The sequence below is a fragment of the Carica papaya genome, chromosome 7 (assembly GCF_054855325.1).
Source record: "Carica papaya isolate Zhongbai chromosome 7, ASM5485532v1, whole genome shotgun sequence".
In the NCBI taxonomy this organism is placed as follows: domain Eukaryota; kingdom Viridiplantae; phylum Streptophyta; class Magnoliopsida; order Brassicales; family Caricaceae; genus Carica; species Carica papaya.
The window spans coordinates 2,123,360-2,140,159 of record NC_142315.1 but is presented as its reverse complement, the minus strand read 5'-3'; the positions used below and the strand labels follow the sequence as shown (position 1 = coordinate 2,140,159).

General features: G+C 38.2%; 3 protein-coding genes across 3 annotated transcripts; 1 reads left to right on the top strand and 2 right to left on the bottom strand.

Annotated features, from left to right (window-relative positions):
* The first annotated feature begins 771 nt into the window (after positions 1-771).
* LOC110817714 (disease resistance RPP13-like protein 4) lies at positions 772-3,255 on the top strand. Its single transcript, XM_022046369.2, has one exon. The coding sequence runs from the start codon at positions 863-865 to the stop codon at positions 3,128-3,130; it is 2,268 nt and encodes a 755-aa protein (XP_021902061.2). The 5' UTR covers positions 772-862; the 3' UTR covers positions 3,131-3,255.
* A 1,106-nt stretch (positions 3,256-4,361) lies between these two features.
* On the bottom strand, positions 4,362-5,563 carry LOC110817722 (putative disease resistance protein At4g19060). Its single transcript, XM_022046380.2, has one exon. The coding sequence runs from the start codon at positions 5,310-5,312 to the stop codon at positions 4,458-4,460; it is 855 nt and encodes a 284-aa protein (XP_021902072.1). The 5' UTR covers positions 5,313-5,563; the 3' UTR covers positions 4,362-4,457.
* Positions 5,564-5,840: 277 nt separating this feature from the next.
* Positions 5,841-16,770, bottom strand: LOC148252878 (uncharacterized). The gene is made up of 4 exons (XM_088207761.1): positions 16,616-16,770; positions 12,252-16,350; positions 11,438-11,550; positions 5,841-10,244 (listed from the first exon to the last, which is right to left on the bottom strand). Exons 2-4 carry the CDS (start codon positions 16,306-16,308, stop codon positions 6,129-6,131), a joined length of 8,286 nt encoding a protein of 2,761 aa, XP_088063887.1. The 5' UTR covers positions 16,309-16,350; positions 16,616-16,770; the 3' UTR covers positions 5,841-6,128.
* Positions 16,771-16,800: the final 30 nt, after the last annotated feature.

The following is a 16,800-nucleotide window of genomic DNA, read 5'->3' as shown; positions in this document are numbered from 1 at the left end:
ATTCTTAAGTATATGCAACAAGAATTTGTAAGTTGAGAGATTCAGCAATCTTAAGCATCTGTATCTGGACTGTTGTCCGCTACTGGAAATTGTTTTCCCCCTCGTCCCGACAACCAATGGATCTTGAGACTGTTGAGATCAGGTTTTGTGATAATCTCAAACGAGTTTGATGGAACAGCTAAAGGACTCTGCATTTGTTTGAACTGCCGGAGTTGCAAAGCATTGGAGCTGCCTTGCCTTCTCTTGAAAGATTTACAGGGGGAGAATGCCCGAGACTTGAAAGACTTTTTTTACATGCTTCTTTCTTTTTGTTCGGGCAATACAAAACTGGATTATGACCAAAAGTTCTGTAGTTGAGGAACAATCTGATGGCAGTCAGGTCTGTCTTGGGTTGCCAAAGCTCCCTCCCCGAAGAAAACGTATGGCCTCTCAGAAGTGAACAAATGAAATTACACATGAATGAATGAAGGCTTCCAGAACTTTGAAAAATAACTTCAGGTTTGTTATGATTGCAGTTTTATATCGTTGTGGCCCAATTCTTATCTTGTTATATATATATATATATTAAATAGATATATTATATATTTTTTTATTATGATAAAATATATTCATTTTTTAAAATAAATTTCTTCATGTTCAAATTTAACATGTTTAGGAAACTATTTGCCACAATAAATATTTTTATAATAAAATTAAATGAAAATATTTTTATAATTTCTAGTGGTATTTTTGTAATTTTATTATCTTCTCCGGAGTTTTCTTACTTTGCTTTTACTTTTCCTTTCCTCTTCCAGGAGTCCACACCATTCCCCCTTCACAGTCGTCGACTCTCCACGCTGCTCCTCTTCTATCTCTTTCCGCAATGTCGAATACTCGAGTTCCCTACTCCTCACAGAAAGAATCCATCAAATCATTTGCAGGAACTGATGAAATCTTTTCATTTCACCAGCTCCACGATGTAATCCTACCAGCTTTGCTTGACAATTTGGTGAAGATGAGGAACTCTGTCTCCGCTTCCGGAATCCACGAGGAAACTGATGCTACTACCGGCAGCTCAGATCTAGACGATCGGCTCAAGAGAATCCTCGAAAATCTTCTTGATGCCAAAAATGCTCTCGTGAGATTCAAGGATCTGGAGGTGCTAACCAACAAGCAGATGCGAGCACTTCTCATTCCCAACGTCGACGATATTCTGGTAGAAATTGAGGAGGCTGAGAAAGCAGAGGAGGATGTTCGTGCAGCTGTGCAAGGCAGAAAAGCCGCTGAAGAAGCTCGTACCGTCGCCACGGAAGCTCGCATCTCCGCCGAGGAAGCTCGTCGCCACGGAGATAAGGAAGAAGCCATCGAAGCTTTAAAAGAATTCCGGCGAGCTGAACGAGAAGTTCTCGAGTCTGAACGGGCCTATGACGAACAGATAGATGATGTAACGTCTACTGTGCATACCATACCAATGGAGAAGATTCAAATACAGATTCCTGTATTGAGCAAGTTTACTACGGAGTTGAAAGGGAATCTCATCAGATCGCTTCCTACCACAACCAATCCAGATGATACTCAAACCCAGCCTACGAAGACCACAGCTGAAAACGTGCAGAAAGAAGATGATAAGGAATGGCTGGTCAAGTGGTCAGATCTCGATCTGGAGGATGAAAGTTTCTGCGAGAGCTTGGCTTTCAAAGCGATTGAGGAGCGGTATGTAAAATTGGAACCTACTTTGAAAGTATGTTTACTGTTTTTGGTCATTTTCCCGGATAATGCTGTTATAAAGAAGACTGCTATAATCTACTGGTGGATTGGAGAGGGATTTTTAGTAGCAGATCCTCGTTCACCTAAGACAGTGGAGGAGATTGCAAATGAGTTCTTGGAGGAGCTCATGGCGAAGGGCTTCATTGAGCCTGTCAACAAGAAGAGAAGTCCCATTGTGCAGAGATTTCGAATGAATCCTTTTGTGCGCCTTGTGCTGCTTATGTTGGCCAAGAAGAAAAGACTCTTTGATATTGATTCTGCTGGGAACTTCCAAGCAGATTCTTTTACACACTCCAAGAGAGCATGCTTGGTTAGATCTGAGCAAGGGTCTTCCCAGTATGAACTAAGGACTAAGAGCCCTGAATATCTGCAGACCTTGTTTAATGTGAATGAATCCTATGTTGACTTGACGAGTTTCTGGCTGTCAAAAGCCAAATATCTGAATGTTCTTCATCTGGGTCGGTGGCAAGGCTCCTCCAAGAATCACATCGAAGTGACCAACACAGAGTTCTTGAGAACACTGGGTGATTTAAAACACTTGAGGTACATAAACTTGCAAGGGATATCTAGAATTCATGAGCTTCCTTTATTAATTTCAAGTCTTCGCCACCTGAAGATCCTGGATCTTAGAGCCTGCCACAATCTGGAGAAACTTCCTTCTGGTATATCCATGCTTGAAAACCTGGAATATTTAGACATGTCCGAGTGTTATCTGATAGGCAATATGCCTGTGGGCCTGGCAGCACTTACAAAACTCCAAGTACTCAAGGGGTTTGTGATTGGGAATCCTACAGCCAATGGACACTGCAAGTTATCTCAGTTGACAAAACTTAGCAATCTGAGAAAGTTGAGCTTGAACATCTATGAAAGCATGGCTGATTACATAGCAGAGTATGAATTAGAGCATTTGAGAAGTTTCAATCAACTTCGTTCACTGACAGTAGCATGGCTAGGAATTCCTCCTCCGTCAAAATCTCGCAAAGCTACCACTAGACAACTCCGCCCATCATTAACGTATAGCAGAGCCAACACCATGTCGCAGCTTCCACCCATGTTGGAGAAGCTGGATCTTCGTTGCTATCCTTATTACGAATTGCCCAGAGGGCTACAAGGAATGGAGGCACTAAAAAAACTGTACGTCAGAGGTGGACAACTCCGTTCTCTGATGATGACAGGTGAAAATGGTAATTGGGCTACAAGTATAAGCATTTTACGTCTCAAGTTTTTGATCGACTTGGAGTTGACATGGCCTGATCTTTGCAGCCTATTCCCTGCGTTGGTTTACTTTGAAAAGGTTAATTGTCCCAAACTGTGTCTCTGTCCCTGCGACGGCCGTGGGGTATGGAGACAGAACCCAACAGCAAGCCTTTCCCAAGCTCCTTGATTCTCCTGCAAAATGACCATCACAAACTCAAAGATTGTAAATTTCTTCCAAAAATAGTCAAAGGAGAAGTGTTCCTATTTCTTGAAATATACATATATATATATATATAAACTGATTTTAATTTATTTTCTTTCGACAAATTTATACATTCGTTTGAGTAAGTTATAATATCGTTTATAAAAACTTTTAACTTAACCTTGCAAATATGTTATTTACAGATCCCGAGTTAAATATTTTACAGTAATTACTATTTCATCTTTTACCATCTAGGTTGTGATCACCAACCTATCTTCTATTAATAAATTTTACTCAAAAATATTTTAATAGATTACTTTTCTAAAGAAATATATATATATATATATATTTTTTTTTTTTCTTCTTCCCATACTGTCGCATGATTCCATCGTCTTCCCAAACAAATCAATAAATAATTTTCATAAACGTAAGTATGTTGTTGTTATGTATGTATAATATGATTGAAAAAAAGTGGTAGGTTTCCATGATCTCTTCGATATATATAATTATGGGATATCATAATTAGAAAAAGACAAAGAACGTGAAGGGGTCTAAAAAATTATAATTAAAATAAATAAAATGTGTAATAACAAAATAATAATAATAACAATAATAAAAGACTTTAGACCTCGTTTGGTATTAATTTTGCAATCACATCTGTCATCTGCTGTTTGTCGTCATCCAAGTAAAGTCAAAAGTTTTCTTTTAATCATTCAAACACCATTTTAGATACATTTAGTATTAAAAATATTTATATTTATAGACTTCAACGTTTACTTTAATTAATAACTAGTGAATTTTTAGGTTTTTAATGAATAACGATTTAATCTCCGTTTAATTCCTAATCTTAATCTTAATTCATTGTTAACATCGTTTTAAAGTTGACGTCGCGTGTTAAATCTTACTAAATAAATATCATACGACGTCTACCCTAACATGATTAATTTAAATTTAATGCGAATCAATTCTATAAAATTAAGAAACAAACAGAATTACTAATATAAACCCTGTCGAATTACTTGCTTTCTCTATTTTCATTTTTTATTTTTTATTTTTTTCTATGCGTAATCTTTGGGATGACATGAAAAACAATTATTTCCTCTCTTTTTCTTTATTTTCACCATCTAAAAACCCTAAAAGCTATGATAATTTTTCAAAACAGAGCATAGAACAAATTCATAGAGTGGAGAGCCAAATTGGTATCTCTTCTATCCCATTTTTGAAACATATATAAAAATATTTTAATTGCTAAATTCGAAGAAGAACAATCGCCAAGAGTGAATCAATTGAAGAAGACAATAAGAAACCATCATCATTGTTCGAGTTGCTCACGCATGATCTTTCCAATAATCTTGGCCGCCGACGGGACGCCGCCGCACTTCCTTGTGATTTCCTTTTTCAGGGCGTCGCCATTGGTGGGATTGAAAGGTTTCCGAACTTCCTCCACCGTGTCCTTGAATATCAACCAGCAACTCTCAGAGTCAGATCTGGGATGAAGCTCATGTATATTCTCTCCCCCAACCATTTTCTTCGCCATTTCCTCGTTCCTGCTCGCTACGATAACTGTTCCGCCGTGTCCTTTCGGAAATCCATAGGCAAGTTTATCGCTCAATTCTTCGTCGGCAGTAATCGAAGATTTCAATTCTTCGAACCAGGGATTTGGAGTGGAGATCGAATCGGAATCATCCAGCACGATCAAATACCTCTTGCCTACCAATTGCAAATACGTTGTATAAACCAAACCAGACAAACCATGATCACTCTCAATTGAGGAAATCATCTCATCCCCAAGCCCTAGGAGAGTTAAAATTGATCTGACTATCTCGATTGGCTGATGAGCAGCCGGTATCGACACAAAAATCCTGGGGAGAAACTGTTTTTTAATCTCCGGCTTGCTGAAGATGAGTTTGCAGAGTGTTGTCTTGCCGATGCCAGATCCGCCAACGATGGCGATTGCTTTGAATCCATCGTCATGGCCCGGTACTCGGAGAAGCAGATTCATCAGGACGGTTACTTCTCCGTCGAAACCATGAATCTTGGACGTATCCAATCGCCGTGAAGAAAGCTTCCAGGGAAATGCTCTGACCATTGAAGAGACTGCTGATGGTCCTTGGCCGTTCTGATTCGGGGCTTCTGCTTCTTCTGTAATTCCATTATCATCTTCCATTTCTGGGGGGTGGAGACCGAGGACTGTTCTCTTATGACTGATGGGAGGTGAGTGTCTTCTTGTTTTCTTTTCTCCTTCTCCGCTGAATTAAAAGAGAAGTTGGATTCTTGCCATTTTTTATTTTTTAATTTGATCTTTTTTTTTTTTCGTTTCATTGTCGTTAACAGACTAGTAACACCGTTTAACAGACTAGTAACACCGTTAATAACGGTGTTAGTATCATAAATAAAAATGATTTTTATTGAGAATGGAAAAGGACAATTCAAATTGTGAATCTTGCCATTACTATTAGGGTTGGAAGAGATTTAACCCTTCTAATGAACAAATAATTACAGCTTCTCTTTTCTTCTCAAGTTTGGGAGGCTCTGAATAATGCATTTGGTGGTTGTCTCTCAAAATAGGCAACTATAATTGAAAACTTGCTGAAATTTACCCTGATAGAGGATTGCCTTTTTGAATGCTCAGCTTCGTTATTACAACAAAAAGATAAGAACTGCATGCAGGACAGAAGAAATGGTGGCAAAGTAGTAGAAAAAGAGAGATTGCACAATACATTTTCTAGAACAAATTACTTGATGTATACATCATCCTTCTAAAAATATTCAAACTTTGATGCAAGAAATACCAAGTCGAAACCACAATTGCTAACAAGTATAGTTGATAAGTATGCTGCTAAATTGCTAAAAGTAATAGCATCCTCTGCTGCCATTAGATTTTAATATAACAAACCCTTGGCCATCCTTTTAAAAACATACAATGACATAAAACTGCAGTCATAACAAACCTGGAGTTACTTCTCAAAAGCTCTCAAAGTCTTCATTCATGTGTAATGAATGCTTTGTTTTCTGAGAGGCTGTGTTTTATCCGGGAAGGGAACTTTGGCAACCCAAGACAGGCCTGACTGTCATCACATCGTTCCTCAATTCCAGAACATATGCTCATAGTCCAGTTTTGTATTGCAAGAAGAAAAAGAAAGAAACATGTGAAAAAGAAATCAAGTTTTGGGCATTCTCCCCCTGAAAATCTTTCAAGAGAAGGAAAGGCAGCTCCAGTGCTTTGCAACTCCGGCAGTTCAAACAAATGCAGAGTCCTTAGATGTTTCATCGAACACACCGTTGTTCCATCAGACTCAAATACGCGTTTGAGATTATCACAAAACCTAATCTCAAGAGTCTGAAGATTCATTGGTTGTCGGGACGAGGAGAAAACAATTTCAAGTAGTGAACAACATTCTAGATACAGATGCTTAAGATTACTGAGCCTCTCAACTTGCAAATTCTTGTGGCATATACTCTTCAAATTAGGGACGTTAAGAATCTGCAGAGTCTCAAGTTCGTTTGACACTCCAATAGCTTCCTCTTCTCTACTGAAAACACTCTCCATGTTAGAGCATCGCTCTATGCAACAGCCTCTCATTGCGCTGATATTTTTTGCACCAAATTCAGATAAGCAACTGATATTTGCATTATCTCGGCAACATATATATTGAGCACGCTTGAGAACACCCTCCAGACCGAGGAAAGGACTGCAAGACCGAATTTCCAAAGACTGACTGTGGATTTCCAAGTAACTAGGAAAACATCTGGTCCTTGAGTAAATATCTCTAAATTTGGCTTCATCTCTGTGGCTAAAGAAATCCTCATCTTCACCTTGCTTTCTCGGAGGTAAAACAGAAAAATAAAATTGCTTGAAGTATGTATCCCATAAAATGGGATTTTCGTACAAAAATGGAAAAAACTCGCTGCCACAAACCATTATGTGGACATTATCTAGACTCGATGGAAATATTTTTGCTTCCCCAAAGATGCCACAATCAACCCAATTTAGTTCCTCCGGTAGGCGCTTTATCCTCATCCAATCAAGTTCTTCAGTATCCTCCAGGAGGGGGAGATGCAGGCGTTTAAGGCGAGGCAACTCTGAGATCTCGTAGGGAAATTCTTTTATCCCAGTACCCCAGAGATCAAGAACCTCCAAGTGACAAAGTGATTCCAAATGTTGCAGCTTCTTCACGCACCAACAATCTCTTAGCAAGAGGTGGCGAAGGTTGCATAAAAACTTCAGGGAAGGAAGGGCTGTGACTGCTGTTTCAGAAAGATCAAGAACTTCAAGCCTTGTAAGCTTTTCCAAGCCTGACGTGTCTTCCATGTCTGACCACCCTCTTAATGACAACTGGGTTAAGTTACTTAGGAAGAAGACATCTACATAAATAGGAGTTTTAGACAGGTTGAGAATCCGAAGGTTCCCAATACCAATAAGTAGTTTATTCATCAAATGAAGTCTTCCAGGAGGATGTCTTGGATTAGAAATATTGAGCTCCTCAAGATTTGATAGAGACCCTATGGTGGGAAAGTAAACATCCCGAATTTCAGAGAGTCTAAGAATCCGAAGTCGAGACAAACCCAAGAGAGTAGGAGAATACGGACTATGTAATGACAAATTAGTGCACCCTGAAAGATCAAGCACTTCAAGATTTTTGGGGACAGCTGGCAATCGACTAAGGGAGGAACAACCACAGAGGATAAGCTGGTGCATGTTTGGGAACTGGCTGTAATTAAAACTTGTAAGAGAACGTGCATTAGTGAGGTCAAGTACCTCGAGGCCTGCAAGTCCTTCCATTTCTGGAAGATGCTTTAAGAATTCACAATCCCTTAAACTGACAAATCGAAGGTTAAGAAGATGCGCCAGCGATGGTAAAGAGTGGACTTTGGTATTTGAGAGGTTTAGGCAACGAAGGCACCACAAATGTTCGAAGGATTGGTCTTCAATTTTAACTAGATTAGAGGAACCAGAGACATCAAGTAATTCAAGGTCTTTACAAGCTTTTGTACTTGGCAGCTTCGTCAGTGCAGTACAATTTTTTAGCAAAATATGAGAAAGGTTGCAAGTGATGGAAGGTAAGGCATGCAAGTCAGTTTCAGATAAATCAAGCACTTTAAGGCTATGTGCAGCTTCAAAAATGTCATCGTGGATTTCCTTTAAACAGATAGTACCTGAAAGATCAAGAACTTGGAGATTAAAAAGCCCTTTCAGTATTGGAAGTATAGTTAAGAATCTACAATTTCTCAATACGAGCTGTGTTAGCTCTTCACAACCAGATAGAGGCGGTAGACGATCAATCTTCGATTGGGAAACGTCAAGAATCCTGAGTTTTGTGGACTGCGAAAAGGTTCTATCACAGAATCTCTCTAAACATGAAGCACCAGAGAGGTCAATAACCTCAAGCTTTTTCAAGGCACTTAGTCGTGGAAGCATTTTCAGGTGGCGACACCTTCTCAAGATAAGCCAGCGTAATTCAATTAAATTGGAAATAGAAATAGGTAACCTTTCAACCCTTGTTTCAGAGAAGTTGAGGCATTGGAGGTGAAGCATTTGCTGCAATAAATCATCTGGAATTGTCATCAACGATGTAGCACCAGATATCTCGAGAATAAGTAATGATTTGAGCCCTTGTATCCAATTAATATTCTCCAGAAACTCACAGCCCCTTAAGATAAGCATTGTAAGCTCTTGCATGTTTGAAAAGGATGCTGGTAGAGATTTGAGAATAGGACTGAAGAAGCCAAGAACATTGAGACCTTTCAGGCTATGAAAGAAAGTATCCGGGACTTCCTTGCCTAGACGATTACCATCAAGCAATAATGTTGAGATTTTCTCTGATTTACTCCTATATCCAACTGTTCTTATCACACCGTCAATCAGTGCAATGTCCCCAAATCCTTCCCACATGTTGTCCTTCAAAGCAGGAACCATTGAACAGCTCTCTGCACCTGTAAATCTTTGAGAATCCCTACCCAAATAATGTCCTCCACGTCTGTTCTTGTGGTAAATCACATGATCTTCTTCATCTTTGATCCACCAATAAGGCACTTTCATTGCACATCCCACCATTACAACGCAGTTGGACTTCATATGTTTGAGAAAGCGTAGATTTATAAGCTCCATGAGAACAGAGTAACCCTTCTTAAAAGCATCCTCAATACAATTAATACCACCAAGACAACCCTCCATAATCCAATGGGCTATCAATTGAGTGAAATTAACAGGACCATTCAAGTGAATGTACTGCCAGCTGTGCCAGAAACAATAAATCAGATCATTGGTTGGCATAATTGCATGTGCAATTCGGAGAAAGCAAGGTATAATGCTGGAGGCATCCGTAATTGCCGAGTCTACTACTAACTCTTCTCTAATAGCCCGATGTTTATATTCCGTGATGTAATTTAATGCTTCTGCCATAGCCTCAATTTTAGCAGGAGCACCCTCGCTTTCCTTGTAGATATCTTCAAATAGTAGTTTAAAATCTGGATTTTTGACTTGTTTTTGCAAAAGAGTGAAGGTGTCTGCTGCAGACAAGGGTTCCATCTCTACCACCTTCAAGTAAGGACCAATAAGATTTCCAGAGTAATCTGTGGTGGTGACTAAGACTTTAAATGAAGGCTGCTTAAAATCAGGAATCAAGGATTCAAATTCTGATACAATATCATCTACTTTCCTTCCCTTTAAAACTCCATCCAAGATTAAAAGACACCTCTTCGTACCAATAGCTGTTGATATTTTCTGTTTCAGATACCCTTCTTTCTGCATCTCCTCATCCTCATCGTCATCGTCATCACCATCGTTATCCTCATCCCACTCCTCAGTTGGCAGACATATAGGCAACTGAGCAGCAATCCTCTCAAGCGGAGATTCCTTGTCATGTTTTCTGCTCATAGACAGCCAAAAACATAAATCAAACTGACCTTGTTGCTTTACAATATCATGAACCTTTTTTGCCGTCCATGTTTTCCCTATTCCTGGTTTCCCAACAAGACACACTACTTTAACATGGTCATCGCACAGCTCCTTCGGTATGGATTGTAAGCGAGAACCCAGTGTGTCCTCGTTAGTCATGGCTGATCCTGTTGCAAAATGTTCGTATGAGGAAGTATCTTCCTGTTAGGCACCAGTAAATAAGAAACAAGCAATGAGAGAATGGAGACTTTCGATAAATAAAATGATACAAGTTACAGCTTAAGATTACAGGAGTCATGGTAAGAATGGTGGAAGAGAATGTATCTTAAGATAAATAGGATGAAGGCTGTAAGTTTCTATATGCAAAAACAATTCAAATCTAAAGCCGTCCAAGATAAATAAGAGAAAAGTTCAAGTGTGGCAGAACTCGTAGAAAACTTGAAACAGAATAATCATGAAGAAGAGTGAAGAAGAAGAGAAAAAAAAAAAAAAAAAAGAAATAGAGCTCGTTAAAAACCTGTAGATTTCGGTTGGAGCTTCTTCTGGATGAAGACGATAATGGATCTTTTTTATATAAACAAAAACAGACAGATCCGTTTTGCTAACCAAAACCTGGAAGTCAACAGGACGAAGAAGATGCAGAATAATGTAAATAAATAAATAAATAAATTATAAACAAAAGCAAAAGCCAATAAATTAATTTTTATATCTTTAATTACTACAATATCATTTTATTTTATACTGTGGATAGGATCCAATTTTAGAATTTTTTATGTAAATAGAAAGTAAAAAAATTTAATAAAAATATAAAAGAATTATTATATTGCATGTTAAATGGTGTATTATGAAATAAATAAGTGATTAAGAATTAAAGTTAAAGTTTATTTTTATATCTGAAATTGTAAATAGGTAATTATTATAAGTATTATCACTTTAGTTCTATTTTATTTACTATATATTATTATTATTATTATTATATATATTTAAACTAAGATATTTGAGTAACATGAACCGGTTGAGATTATTTGTTTAATCAAAATGGAATAGAATTATTTTATTAAATTAAATTAAAGATTGAATTCTATTTTTAAAAAATATATATATATTAATTTTACTTTAAAAAATTAAGGATATCAACAAATTCACCCTTCACAGCGAAACTCCAACAAGCCTGCACTCCATATATGCACCCTCAGTAGCAGATTATGAAGCAAATTTAATACCAAATAGAGCAGCTTCTTCACCAGACTATATAATCATCTCATCTTTATGTAAAAAAGCTTGAGCTTAAATCGAACAAGCAATTTTCACTTGAAATCTTATCAACATGTTATTCAATCTTACATCCAGAGCGAAGATCACGAACAACAAATCATTTTCACAATCCAGCAAACCAGAGCATATTCTTCACAAAGTAAGCAACATAGTAAAGAAGCCAACACCAGAAACGAGAAAATATAAAGCTCCAAATCGGACCGCTTCTCACCATCCAAAGAAACCATGGTACCTGCAGAACAATACAACTTAACTGGGTTAAAACATATTACCTGTAAAACCATAAACGCCATTTCAGAATGGTAAAGTTTACAAAATGTTGTACTAAAGACTCAGAGGCCTGAAAACATGCAGCTATTGGAATAATGCTGAAATTTACTAATAGATCCTCTCAGGGTATGAAATTATATAGATGATGTGAAGGGTGAAAATAAGGAACAAAAACACTCCTGCGATCGGGGTTTCACAAAACTATCATCTTTTCATTAATGAGGTACGAACAAGCACACCAAACACAAATAATTACAATGACGCAATTCATCAAAGAAGGAACAATATTCAGCTTCGTTATTACAAGATAAGAATTGCATACAGGAGATTCCACGAGGCAAAAGAAATGGTGAGAAAGTAGTAGAAAAAGAGAATCAGATTGCACAACAAATTTCTATTACAAATTACTTGATGCCTAGATCATCCTTCTAAAAATATTCCAACTTTGATGCAAGAGATATCAAGTAGAAACTACAATTGCTAACAAGAATCGTTGATAAGTATGCTTATAAATTGCTAAAAGCAATAGCATCCTCGACTGCCATTAGATTTTAATATAAAAGGGAAAATAGCATACCACAGCCATCGATTAAAAACATACAATGACATAAAATGGCAAACATAACAAACCTGGAGTTATTTCTCAAATTTCTGGAAGTCTTCATTCCTGTGTAATTTCATTTGTTTTCTGAGAGGCTATGTGTTTTATTCGTGGAGGGAACTTCGGCAAACCAAGACAGGCCTGACTGTCATCAGATTGTTCCTCAACTGCAGAAATTAGGGTCATACTCCAGTTTTGTATTGCCCAAACAAAAATAAAGAAGCATGTAAAAAAGACATCAAGTTTTGGGCATTCTCCCCCTGTTAATCTTTCAAGAGAAGGCAACGCAGCTCCAATGCTTTTCAACTCCGGCAGCTCAAACAAATGCAGAGTCCTTAGATGTTTCATTGAAGACACTGTTGTTCCATCAAACTCAAATACACGTTTGAGATTATCACAAAACCTAATCTCAAGAGTCCGAAGATTCATTGGTTGTCGGGACAAGGAGAAAACAATTTCCAGTAGCGGACAACATTCTAGATACAGATGCTTAAGATTTCTGAATCTCTCAACTTGTAAATTATTGTTGCATATACTCTTCAGATTAGGGAGGTTAAGAATCTGCAGAGTCTCAATTTTGTTTGACACTCCAACAGCTTCCTCTTCTCTACTGAAAACACTCTCCATGTTAGAGCATCTCTCTACGCAACAGCCTCTCATTGCACTGATATTTTTTGCACCTAATTCAGATAAGCAACTGATATTTGCATTATCTCGCAAACATATATATTGAGCACGCTTGAGAACACCCTCCAGACCGAGGAAAGGACAGCAAGACCAAATTTCCAAAGACTGCCTGTGGATTTCCAAGTAACTAGGAAAACATCTGGTCCTTGTGTAAATATCTCTATATTTCGCTTCGTCTCTGTGGCTAAAGAAATCTCCATCTTCACCATGCTTTCTTGGAGGAAAAACAGAGAAATGAAATTGCTTGAAGTACTTATCCCACAATATGGGATTTTTGTCCAAAAATTCGAAAAACTTGCTGCCATGAACCATTATGTAGAGATTACTTACACTCAATGGAAATACTTTTGCCGCCCCAAAGATGCCACAATCAACCCAATTTAGCTCCTCTGGAAGGCGCTTTATCCTCCTCCAATCAAGTTCTTCAGTATCCTTCAGGAGGGGGAGATGAAGTTGTTTAAGGCAAGGCAAATCTGAGATCTCATATGGAAATTCTTTTATCCCAGTACCCCAAAGATCAAGAACCTCCAAGTGACTAAGTGATTCCAAATGCTGCAGCTTCTTCAGGCACCAACAATCTCTTAGCAAGAGCCGGCAGAGATTGCATAAGATCTTCAGGGAAGGAAGGCGTTTGACTGATGTTTCAGAAAGATCAAGAACTTCAAGCCTTGTGAGCTTTTCCAAGCCCGACGTGTCTTCTATGTGTGACCACCCTCTCAACGACAACTGGGTTAAGTTAGTTAGGAAGAAGATATTTATGTAAATAGGAGTTTTAGACAGGTTGAGAATCCGAAGGTTCCTCATATAACTAAGTAAATCACTCAACAAATGAAGTCCTCCAGGAGGATATCTTAGATTAGAAATATTGAGCTCCTCAAGATTTGATAGAGACCCTATAATGGGAAAGTAAACATCCTGAATTCCACAAAGTCTTAGTATCCGAAGTTGAGACAAACCAAAAAGAGTACTGGAATACTCACCATGTAATGACAACTCAGTGCAACCTGAAAGATCAATCACTTCCAGATTTTTGGGGACAGCTGGCAACCGGCTAAGGGAGGAACAACCACGTAGGATAAGCTGGCGCATATTTGGGAACTGGCTGTAATCAAAACCTGTCAGAGAACGTGCATTAGTGAGGTCAAGTACCACAAGCCTTGCAAGTCCTTCCATTTCTGGGAGATGCTCTAAGAATTTGCATTCCCTTAAAATGACAGTGTGAAGGTTAGGAAGGTGGGAGAGTGATGGTAAAGACCGAACTTCGATATTTGAGAGGTTTAGGCAACGAAGGCACTGCAAATGTTGAAAGGATTGATCTTCAATTTCAACTACATTAGAGGAACCAGAAACATCAAGAAATTCAAGGTCTCTACAAGCTTCTGTACTTGGCAGCTTTGTCAGTCTAGTACAATTTCTTAGCAAAATATGAGAAATGTTGCAAGTGATAGAAGGGTAGTCATACAAGTCAGTTTCAGATAAATCAAGAACTTTGAGACTAGGTGAAATGTCATCATAGATCTCTTTTAAACAAATAGCACCAGAAAGATCAAGAACTTGGAGATTAGAAAGCCCTTTTATCCTTGAAAGCCTAGTTAAGGATTTACAATTTCTCAATACAAGCTGTGTTAGCTCTTCGAGACCAGATAGAATTGGTAGGCGATCAATCTGCGAATGAGAAACGTCAAGGATCTTGAGTTTTGGTAACTGATAAAAGGTTTTATCATAGAATTTTTCAAAACATGAAGCACCATTAAGGTCAATGACCTCAAGCTTTTTCAAGGCACTTAGTCGTGGAAGCATTTTCAGGTGGCGACATCCTCTCAAGATAAGCCAACGTAATTCAGTTAAGTTGGAAATAGAAATAGGTAACCTTTCAACCCGTGCTCCAGAGAAGTTGAGACTTTGGAGATGAAGCATATGCTGCAAAAAATCATCTGGAATTGTTGTCAATGACATAGCACAAGATATCTCGAGAGTAACTAATGATTTGAGTCCTTGTATCTGATTAATATTCTCCAGAAACTCACAGCCCCGTAAGATAAGCATTGTAAGCTCTTGCATGTGTGAAAAGGATGCTGGCAGAGATTTGAGCATGGGATTGAAGATGACAAGAACACTGAGACCATTCAGGCGATGAAAGAATGCATCCGGGTCTTCCTTGCCTAGACAATTACCGTCAAGCAATAATGTTGAGATTTTCTCTGATTTGCTGCTATATCCAACCGTTCTTATTACACCATCAATTACTGCAATGTCCCCAAATCCTTCCCACATTTTGTCCTCCAAAGCAGGAATCATAGAGCAGATCTCTGTATCTATAAATCTTTGGAAATCCATACCTGAATAATGTCCTCCATCTCTGTTCTTTTCGTAAATGAGATAATCTTTTAAACCTCGTATCCACCAACAAGGCAGTTTCATTGCACATCCCACCATTACAACACAGTTGGACTCCACATGCCTGAGAAGGCCTAGATTTATAAGGTCCACGAGAACCAAGTAACCCTTCTTAAAAGCATCCTCAATACAATCAATAGGACCAAGACAACCTTCCATAATCCAGTGGGCTATCAATTGAGTGAAATTAACAGGACCATTCATGTGAATGTACTGCCAGCTGTGCCAGAAACAATGAATTAGATCATCGGTTGGCATAACTGCATGTGCAATTTGGAGAAAACAAGGAATAATGCTAGAGGCATCAGTAATTGTTGCGTCTGCTCCAAACTTTTCTCTCGAAGCCCGATGTTTATATTCCATAATATAATTTAATGCTTCTGCCATAGCCTCAATCTTAGCAGGATTACCCTCACTTTCTTCATGGATACCTCTAAATAGCAGTTCAAAATCTGGATCTCTAACCTTTTCTTGCAAAAGATTGATGGTCCCTGTAGCAGACAAGGGTTCAATCTCCAACACCTTCGCGTAAGGACCATTAGGTTTTCCAGAGTAATCTATGGTAGTCACCAAGACTTTAAATGAAGGCTGCTTAAAATCAGGAACCAAGGATTCAAATTCTGATACAGTTTCATATACTTCCACTCCCTTACAAAATCCATCCAAGATTAGAAGACACCTCTTCTTACCAGTAGCTGCTGATATTTTCTTTTTCAGATTAGCTTCCGCCTGCATCTCCTCATACTCATCGTCATCACCATCGTCATCCGCATCCCACTCCTCAGTTGGAAGACATATAGGCAGCTGAGCAGCAATCCTCTCAAGCGGAGATTCCTTGTCATGTTTTCTGCTCATAGACAGCCAAAAACATAAATCAAACTGACTTTCTTGCTTTACAATATCATGAACCTTTTTCGCCGTCCATGTTTTCCCTATTCCTGGTTTCCCAACAAGACATACTACTTTAACATGGTCATCGCACAGCTCTTTCAGTATGAATCGTACGCGCAAATCCAGTGTGTCCCCGTTATCCATGGCCGATCCTGTTGCAAAATGTTCGTATGAGGAAGTATCTTCCTGTTAGGCACCAGTAAATAAGAAACAAGCAATCACAGAGTCAAGATATACGACGATAAGGTGATTGAAGTTACAGCTTGAGATTATAGGAGTTACGGTAAGAATGGTGGAAGAGAATGTTCCTTAAGATAACTAAGAGCAAAGTTAGTTTCTATATGCAAAAACAATTCAGATCTAAAGCTGTCCAAGATAAATAAGAGAAAATTTCAAGTGTGGTGAATAATCATGAAGAAGAGTGAAGAAAAAAAAAAAAAAAAAAAAAAACCTGCAGATTTCGATTGGCTACTCCGACAGAAGCAATATCAGCTAGCAGGAGCTTCTTCTGGGCGAAGATAAAATTATGTGTACTCCGACAAGACAAAGTGGATTAGATCACACCCAATAAACTATATATATGGAATTAAATATAATTTAATCTGAAGTTTTATGTAAAGCCAACTCAATTTTAAA